The following is a 9,668-nucleotide window of genomic DNA, read 5'->3' on the forward strand; positions in this document are numbered from 1 at the left end:
CAGACGGAAAAGTCTGCACAGTTCCCGCGAAGTCGGCCCAGGACACATGCTGTGTGTCGAAGTCAGCGTGCCACAGCGTGCGAAGTCGTCCCATTGGTCTTCTCAAGCATTCTCAAGAATGGATAGAAGGCAAAAAAAAAACGCGTTTGTACCCTTGCGCATGCCCACGCTTTTCTCTGCTCTCGATCACGAGTGTGTGATGCAATGCAAATACGCTTGGGGCGCTGGCGCTGCTACCAGTATCGTGAGCAAGCCGTTCCCAGTCATTCTTCAATCCAATCCAGTATCCAATGAGATCCATTGGAGAACGGGTGTTCGGCTAGCGTGCCCGTAACCGCGTGTTTGATTTTACGTAAAATCACAACTCTACGATGAACACAATAATGAATTTTGTCATCCGGTCCGAAGATCAACGGACTGCGGTGTCCGATCATTTGCAGTCAATCGGGTGTTGCAAATTTTGCGTTCGACGTTTCCTCCGCAGTAATTTTATTGGGAAAGTGAATGAATTAGAGACACCGGTTGAGGTGCCAGTATGCCAGTATCCCGCGAACGATGTTTGTAACTTAAAATGGTTATATTGCAGGAATTGAACGATAGTCATGATGGGCTATCACCACCGCCTTCGAAAAAGGGTAAAGTTGTACACGAAGTGGACGGGAAGGCAGACGATGAATCCAACTGTCACGAAGCGCATAGAGGAGAGCATTCGAAGCAAGAGTCGTGCGTTGGCTGTTACAACCTGCTCGACTATAATCATTTGAACGCAGCTCTGGAACGGGTGAGCCCGAAATTTCAGGGAGCTTTCACGTTTGCAATTTCTCGAATGTGCACACACGGGAACTTATACTGGAGTTCAAACGAAAAATAACTCCGATGTAGTACAATTTTATGTTTTCTGACTGTCGCGTAGCCAGTTAGGGCTTTGGGGGGCTTCAAATCATTCCCACCCCAAAACCGTACCTTTTGGTAGTGCATTTGGGAGAGGGAAACATGGGTGAAATCCCCTCCCACCATGTAAAGTTCCCATACGACCCATCCCAAATTATTTTTCTGGCTACGCTACTGACACATGCCTGGTGAACAAAACATTCTTTAAAGCGCCAAGAGGAACAAGGACGAAGAATAACATGGACAACTGCAATTTTCGACTCTTTTTTTTCTTTCTTTCTTTCTTTCTTTCTTTCTTTTCAGTACGCTGAGCCGCGAGGGAGAAATCTTGACTGAACACGACTATTACAAGTTGCTTTCATTGCCATGTCTGTCCTCTTTCACTCTCAGATACACCAGATCGTCCGGGACAAAGATTGCAGTTTCTCGTCGTACGTGCTTCAAATCTCGATGCCGGTTACACTGGATGTTAGGCATGTGAGTTCTATAGTCAGTATTGCTACCTAGACGCTGTTTCGATTAAAATCGTTAAAAATCGTTATCCTTAAAAAATGCCCACCACAGATATGTCAGCACTGTCACGGGCAAGAACTCCGTTGCTTCATGCAACCCGAGACAAAGGATTAAAATGAACACGTTTAAACATTTACGGTATATTTAACATTGACATAATAAGCACTATGTTAAGACTTTGTTTTGTTTTGTTTCCAAATATCCCGCTTTATGTGCTCTCTCAAATCCTTTTTCCTCCTTTTCTTTTCATTGTTTTCTCGTTGTTTAAAAAAGACATTCTTTAAAAAGCTGTTACTAAAGGAAAAGTCAGAGGCAAGCTAGGGGAAAGAACCTCAAGTTCTTAACGTATCGATACCTATTCCTGTTTTGCTTTCTTCGTACAGCATGCGTTACTGCTCCACTTGAAAGAGATGTTCGGGTAAGCTTCATCATAAAAAAGTTGACCATCAAACTTTTGTTTTATCTCACACAAATCTCTTTGCTCAGAGAGCTGTACGAAGGCTGCAGCGACATCACGTTCACGACCGTCAAAGAAGCGTGGAAATACATCCTGAGCGCGGAAATATCTCGCACTTACGACGCGAGGCTGGATACGCAAAGCACCTTTCAGTTGTTCGTGACGCTGCCATCTGGTGACGCGAAACAGGACTGTGGCTTCTTGTACGTTTTTATTGTTGTTATTATGAATTGAATGAGCAGTAATTTTTTTACCCCTACTCTTTCAGGCTGGATGCCTACCCAGAGTGTTTCCCAAACAGGCTTCAGAGGAAGGTATGCGTCGAGGTATTTGATTATGTAGTACCTGCACATAATCCACGATTTTTAATAAAAATGTCTTCCAGGATCAGATGCGGGAAATCTTTACGAGGAGAGCCGTGCAAGAGGCGCTGCAGAAAATTCCCGATGACGAGTTAAAGAGGTCACTGTTGTACCTGTCTCCGTATTAGCGCAGTGAAACGTCGTTAATTCACAATCTTCAAATTCCTTTTATAAATCGAGTTACTTCCAACATTTGCGAGGTGTAGATAATGCATTCCCACAGACCCAACTCCAGCAGTGTGACCGAGCAGGTGCAGCATCCACCAGGTGGCGGTAGCTCACTGTCGCCTCCCTCTTCCTCTCTTACACTCTCTCTCAGTCTTGCACATGCAAGCACTCAATAGGTGCATTCGTTTAGAAAGAAAGGTGCTGCACCAGTGCTTAAGTATATGCAACTGGAGCCCTGCACCATCCGCGGATGGAAGCGGATATCCGCAAGATACTTGCGGATTCAGATGAAAATTCAGCACTTCCTGCGGCCTGCGGATCGGATGCGGATGTAAACTGTCGTGTATGCTGCGGATGCGGATCGGACGCGGATAACGTGTGCGCGGATGCGGGTCGGATGCGGATGCAAAAAAATCTAATCCGCGCAGGGCTCTACATGCAACGTGTATGACAAAAAGAACGCGAGAGGGTTGCACCCCTCGTTGAAAAGGTGCAGGCAGTGCAGGCGAAAAGAATGAACCTGCTGTCACTTATTCACTCCCGCTCAACATATCCCCTGGGTAAGCCCTGGGAACTTACGCTTCGACTCGAAGTAACGAAGTTTCACTGTGCACATATTCCTTCTGTGACTCGTGCCAGTTTTTTTTAACTCTCGTTTCTTCAGTTTGTACAACTGTCCGCCAAAACCGACAACTCCACTTCCTTCAGAGGCATCCATCACATGTACATATCTTCCTATTTATGTTGCTGGTAAGTTAGAGCGTAAGAAGCAAAGAGTTTAGAAACGGTACTACCGCGCACTGCGATCGCCTCGCAGGGCGGTACTGCAAGTACTCCAGGACTCTGAGCCAGACGCCTTGGCTGCTGAAGGGAAAGAAAATCATGGAGACATCAGTTCAGGAACTCATCACGGACGTAATCAACAAAAGGATTCCCAACAGTCGTAAGAGCAAAGTGTAATTACATTCTTTGCTGCCTGACGCTTAAAGCTTTACTTCTTGCGGCAGTAAATTGTCCTATTGTCCGAAACTATTGTCCTGTACTGAGCCTCTCTGTATACTACAGAGATGCTTATTGGACGCAATCTTCGTTGTAGCCAATCAGAGGTGTACCGCTGTATTTACTCAAATATGCTCATAGTTTGGTGGCATTGGAGCCCAAGGTTCCCCCCAAATTTTCATTGAGACTTCCCAGATGAAAATGTCGGCACAGTTACCCTTGAAGTTTCCTCAAGACCACGACCTACTAGATTATAGCGACCATGTCGTAAGCGGCAACCCCCCTATGAGGAGCCCGTCCTCACGATCCGCTAGGGGCGCTACTCATCGGCCCGCGAGATATACTACATCGTGATTGGACAATGGAAATTTGAATTTTGAACGCGCAGAAGCAGACGCATGACTACCGTAGCAGACGACAGCAACAGTTCCCATGAAAACGAGTAGACTGATGATGATAATTAGGGATGTGCCAATCGGATCTGCGAATCCTAGGCAGGGATTCGAGATTCGTGAATCCGAGTCCCAGTGCCCCAAACGGCGAATCGAATCTTTCGAATCCACCAATCACGTTTGTTTGTTTGTTTTTCAAATTTGCGCCTCCGGTGACCGCCGAAAGCCTCATTGACCGACGGGTGTTTCCTTGTTTGTTTGTTTCTTTCTTTACATTGCTCTGGACTGAAAGAGTTCAGGCAGGAACTGTTACATTACAAGTTTAAAAGTAACATGGTTTTGCTTTTGATTGTTGCTTAGTTTTAGCGAATAATTAAGACTCGAGAACCTACGTATTTCTTGTAGTCGATGCACAACGCGTTAAATAAATTACGTTTAAAAGAAGAACTATATGGGGGCATATTTTCTCCCGAAACTGAACTATTATTTAATTTGTTTTTCGTTAAACAAATGTATCGTATTCTGCTTCAAAGTTTTTTTTTTTTTCCTGGCTTTTTAGGCTCTTTTTAAAGAAGGGTTCTAAAGATTCGTGGAATCGCAGAACCTTCTTTGGATTCGGATTCGGATAATTCTGGCTTCGTCCCATCTCTAATGATAATCAACTTTAGAAAGAAGCATGTTTTGTGGGACATCCACCGCTTGTACAAAAATAACTAAGGTAAGCTAAAGTACAAAGTACTGTAGAAATTGAGGAAGCTATAACCGGGCTGGTGACTAGCGTCACCGCTAGCCTCCAAATGCGGCACTGGGAAGGGGTCGGTATGACATGGTCGCTATAATCTAGTAGGTCATATTTCAAGACGCATAGTAACCCTCTGCTGTCTGCCATAACTTCCCGCTGTACTCCGCATCTGTCCACGGTCGCTTTGAACAGAAACAACGTTTCCCTCTCAAAAACTAAAAGCCGATTAGACATTTTCGTGGCTAACGTTCATTTTCATCCAAGACGACGGCGCCTATTCTATCGGGAATTGCTCCTTTCCACTTTGGAAGGGCTCGGGTCGTACTTGAGTGATTGGAGGAAGCACGTCAGCAGTAGAGATGATTGTTTTTGCGTCGTTGCAGGAGTAGTGTTTTCTGCATCAGGTCGAGAGGACGTCGACGTGAGAATGCTTGGGAAAGGTAAGGAGTGTCCGAAAGTCGTGCTTCAGAAAGGAAGGGTACGACCAATGCCACCTAGACGCAGAAAGCGTGCCTTCGCCGCAAGGTCATTTCGAAGGTGATTTAAAACACGGCCGTTCCATGGCTACCAACGGTGGTGCGTCTCCATAACCATCGAAGTACGGTAGTGCTCTTAATAAAGCTCGTAATCACATTGTTTAAAGGTCGCCTCCGTTCCAGTGGATTTCAAAACTACGGGTACATTTTATTCCACGTTAACCACAGTATCAAAAATCTGACGCGAAATAGAGGCGCAGTTCGACTGCTGTTTGACAAAATACATGACAAGAGCGGATGCTGAGTGTATGCAGGAATTCCTCCTCTGGAAAGAGGCAAAAACGTGATTCCGTGCACCACCAATCAGAGCACAACCCTGAGAAAAGGGAAGCCGCGGAGTTGCGGACGTCTGGCGCCTTTCTCCTCTGAGCGAGGCCTGAGCCTCCGCGGCTGCAGCAGCAGCGCTCATCTTTAACATTTTTTAAATTTATCATGCAAGTACACTTCGGACGGGCAAATTAGCCAAGTAGTCGGCTGATGCCGAACATAGTGGTCTCTGTTTCATTGATGGGTTTCTAGATGCGACCGTCCCTCGAAGCGATCAGGCCTTGTTTAGGTGGCGTTGGGGTGATGCCCATTGATTTGTGTGTAAGGTGCAACTTGATCGGAACTCTCTCCTGTCTAACCAGGTCGCCCATTCCTCCTTGAAATCGTTCACCCAAAGAAGGATAAATACAGCGTGCAAGAGTTGGAGGCCTTTGAAAGGGTAAGAACATTTTTCTGGCAGTGATGGGCAGTACTTGAAGTACTCGGTACTTAAGTAGTACTTGAATTCCGTTTTGGGTACTTTTACTTTACTTTGAGTAATTTTGCTGAATGATACTTTCCACTTTACTCGAAGTACATCGAACATCCTTCTGTGAGCCTTGCTAGTTTACTGCACTAGCCGACGGCACATCCGGCCAAGCGGCTGCGGAAACAACGCGGAAGAGCACGTTGAGGCGTGCCAATGTATCGGCTCCAGTCGGATTGTTAACTGGCTTAAATAGGCCGAGGGGCATTGTGCTATTCACAACACTCGCCTCGGCCTATTTTTTGGCCCGTTAGCAATCCTATCGGAGCCGATCAATTGGTACGCCTCAACGTGCTCTTCCGCGTTCCAGCGTCCACGTGTGGTTTGTCCATTGGAACGTATGTGTGTGCATATTAGTCTCTGTGAAGAGCTGAAAGGCATGGCATGAAAACAGCACGTTGTGTTTGAGGGTAGTTAAGTACATACTTCAAGCACATTTCTCACTACTTTATAGCTGAAGTGTTTAGCACTGGCAGGACTTTTTACTGTATTTAAAGTACATACTTTTGCAAGTACTTAATACTTTACTTGAAGTACTTTGCTCATCACTGCCTTCTGGAGCCATGTGACATTCAAACATGCAAGAGCTGGTACAAAGTCGTTAAACGTTGCTGCGCTAAACATGGCTCTCCGATATCCAGGAGATCAACGAAAGCACAAGTGACATCAAAGTGAGCGATCTCCAAGTTGTGACAAAGTAAGCGTTACCTCGAATTGGCCACGAGGCTGCACCGTGGCCCATGCACGTAACACAGCCACATTTTGCCTCCTAGAGAAAGCACGACTGCCATAAAGGCTGGAGAGAAAAATGAAGCCAAGAAGTATTCCGCGTTATGTTGCGCGAGCAGGCCGTTGACAAGCAAGGATGTGGCTGTCATCGAGGAGCAAAAGCTTGTGGTACTGAAGCAGAAGACACCTATAAGAGTCTTACATAGGTACCGTGACATTTTTACAGTGCCAACTTGGATTTTCAGTTTAAAGGGGTTGCAACACTCTGATGTGTTTTTGTGGCTGTAGGGAGTGAGGTGTCAGTCAAGCCCTCTGGACATTTTTGCCTCACCTCCCATTCACTAAAGTGATAAATAATAATAATAATAATGTACAGCGTTCCACTTAACGATGATACGATAAAAAATTGTATCAAAAAACCTACTTGCCCGAGCATTATGGGATCGATGCTATTTATATCGGGGGAGCAGCTCACCGAGGCAGACACCTTGACAGCCTTGAGCTCACGTTTCCGTGGACAATACATAGATAATGCCACACGAGAATCACACACGTTTCCCTAACCCATGGCCTCCACAGCGAGCATTGTTACGTTATGTGTGTCTGCTCCTCAATTGGGGATGGCACTGGTGTGAAGCGGAAACAAAATGGCTTCCCTGCTCGTCTGTGGAGCTCAATGTGGTGCTTGAGCTACTCTGAAGCAAATCTTGTGTAGTAACTCTAGTATCTCCATAATTGTCTCTTTCCGATGTGTTGAAACCATAGATACTAGTATACATAACCGTTATCATTAGAAAAACACCTGTCGTCTGCCATGACCTCTCTAGCGGGCACATTGAAAGCTGGTCGGGAGTCACTCTTGCCTGCCAACCCAGAAGTGTCCGCTCGGGGTCACGCGCAAGTTTCTCGGTTCGAATAGAGGTGCTGAAAAATGAAATAGAAATATCAGGACTTATCTGGAGATTATCAGTGATGTTCCTTTCCAGGAGGAATTTAGCCGAACGAGAGAGAGCAGTTTACAAGATGTCGGCAGAAATTCTGGAGGATGGCACTTTCAAGCTCGAGGTTCAGACACAAGCTGGGACGTATCCTTCGTGTATTGATCCCTTCGTTTGAGTATTGAAAAAGAGGATATACCACGAGGTGCACTTATGTGCGGTATGCACCGTACATGGGCCCAAAAATTAATAATAATGTCATTAATAAATTAATTAATTAATATTAATTAATTAATAATATTCATTAAAATTCCCCAATTCCCAAAAATTAATAATATTCATTAGCTAATAATAATGAGGCACAAAATTATTAATTAACGTAATAAAAATTTCAGCGTTTATAGGAAGAAATGGAATGAGCTATATTCATGACTCTCCTATCCAGACACCTCAGTTGCCACCACTATTGCCCGGATAGCAAGTTTCGGCTAAGTGAGTGAAGTTCTGGAGCTATTCTATGAGCTGAATCTTGCTTACCTCCGCGGTTCCGTAAATCCTGGCCTCTCTTCGATGAGCGTGTCATCGCTGACAACAGTTCTTGTGCTGATAAGCCAACCAAAAAAGCACTTCCTGCAGACTCACCTTCGTCTGGCCACTAGCTGAGCAAAAGGGTGTCAAAGGGAGCACGGAGGTGCGTGCGGAAAGCTTCCGCGAGCGGTGACCTTCCTCCGATATGATACAAACCACAGCAGTTGTCAAAGGCAGAGACCATTGACACGATCCGTATAAGCGAGTCGGAATAACACTAGTTCTCAAATTACTTGCAGTACAGTTGAACCTCATCATCCATACTAAGAGAAGCGCGTCTAAAGAAGGGATGAAGACAGGACGGCACACACACAGCGCGTACTTTCAACAACTGCTTTACTGACAAAAGACGGACAGTCTTTATACAGATAGGAACAACGCAGGAACGTCCCTTCTTTAGACGCGCTTCTCTTAGTATGGATCTGTACCAACTCAGTGAAGTGTTAACAGACTCATCATCCAATCTTGCTGTCTTGTCTTCCACATCCAGCAGACTGACCACCACAGCAGCGATCATCATCATCATATTAGCATTGCGATATAAAGCTCCTAATTTTCGAACTTCCTTAAACGCAAGAACTGTTTTCTCCGAATAACTTATCTCAACTTTGTTGAGAACTGAATAGCTGTTCCGAGGTATAAAATACTTTCAACAGTGATTCACAAATATCAGTCACCTTGTTTTCACGATTGCCTTAACCACGACAACTCAGCTACGTTAAGGAATTTGTGCACGGTGACTTTGGAAGAACTACTCCGTCTCTCGGCGATCTCATCGGAGCCGAGGTCGACATAATGGAGTTGGACGTTCATGTAAGTTGCACAGGGAAGAAGGGCTCGGGCAGAGGCGAGCTGGTACATAGTACTCGGAGCTTGCCGTCTTGTCCTTCCTCTTTCCTTGTCTCTGGCTATACATTTAGCTATTAAGTTGCGCAGGTATTTTTGCATAATTAATAATACTAATAATATTGTAGTAGAGCATGCACAGGTAAATTTATTATACATGATCGGACCTAAAATCGCAAATTGCTACCTGACCCTAGCCAGACGTGGCTGCAAAGAAATTCAACAGGTCCCTTTCCTATCCAAGCCTGACAGATACATAACGTGGTCCACTCAACTGGTCCAATTATACAGCATTATTATTATACAATTACAATTGTATACAGTTATATAGCGTGCTATGTGGCACCTTGGAGCTCGAGAGAAATATTTTTCGTACTAAACGCTATTTCTCCTTTTTTTGATGAAATATGAAAGTCACTGAAAAGGTTAGCCAGCTGTAGGGATCGAACCCACATCTTCTGGATTACCGGTCCAGGGCTCTACCAATTGAGCTAAGCTAACACGCCTCGTTTGTATCTGTCCCTTCTATGTTGTTCCAGCCTCAGAACATCAGTTTCTCTCTTGTTCTCCTTTTTTTTGTTTTCTTACAGACAGCGAGTGTAAATATGTAATTTTTACTGGTTTTTTGTCATTCCAGGAAGTCAGTCTTAACTGGCCTCCGCCGAGATGATGACCTTCGCGCAGAGGAATACAATATTTCTTAAGACCGCCTAC

The 9,668-nt window shown here is 45.0% G+C and overlaps 1 protein-coding gene across 1 annotated transcript; it reads left to right on the forward strand.

Moving 5' to 3' along the window:
* Positions 1 to 277: 277 nt before the first annotated feature.
* On the forward strand, positions 278 to 9,665 carry LOC135401670 (tRNA pseudouridine synthase Pus10-like). Its single transcript, XM_064634190.1, has 16 exons — positions 278 to 527; positions 587 to 781; positions 1,282 to 1,368; positions 1,788 to 1,822; positions 1,891 to 2,064; positions 2,130 to 2,175; positions 2,247 to 2,323; positions 3,056 to 3,141; positions 3,209 to 3,334; positions 4,908 to 4,964; positions 5,690 to 5,766; positions 6,495 to 6,550; positions 6,627 to 6,788; positions 7,569 to 7,667; positions 8,822 to 8,921; positions 9,592 to 9,665. The coding sequence occupies exons 1-16, from the start codon at positions 372 to 374 to the stop codon at positions 9,622 to 9,624; spliced, it is 1,566 nt and encodes a 521-aa protein (XP_064490260.1). The 5' UTR covers positions 278 to 371; the 3' UTR covers positions 9,625 to 9,665.
* Positions 9,666 to 9,668: the final 3 nt, after the last annotated feature.

The sequence above is a fragment of the Ornithodoros turicata genome, chromosome 7 (genome assembly GCF_037126465.1).
Source record: "Ornithodoros turicata isolate Travis chromosome 7, ASM3712646v1, whole genome shotgun sequence".
Taxonomy (NCBI): Eukaryota; Metazoa; Arthropoda; class Arachnida; order Ixodida; family Argasidae; genus Ornithodoros; species Ornithodoros turicata.

Bases quoted from the DNA above. Each gene is read 5' to 3' on its own strand.
- LOC135401670 (XM_064634190.1), top strand. From the start codon at position 372: ATGAACACAATAATGAATTTTGTCATCCGGTCCGAAGATCAACGGACT. The intron at 3,142-3,208 runs GTAAGTTAGAGC...ATCGCCTCGCAG, and splicing joins TCTTCCTATTTATGTTGCTG to GGCGGTACTGCAAGTACTCC. The intron at 3,335-4,907 runs GTAAGAGCAAAG...GCGTCGTTGCAG, and splicing joins CAAAAGGATTCCCAACAGTC to GAGTAGTGTTTTCTGCATCA.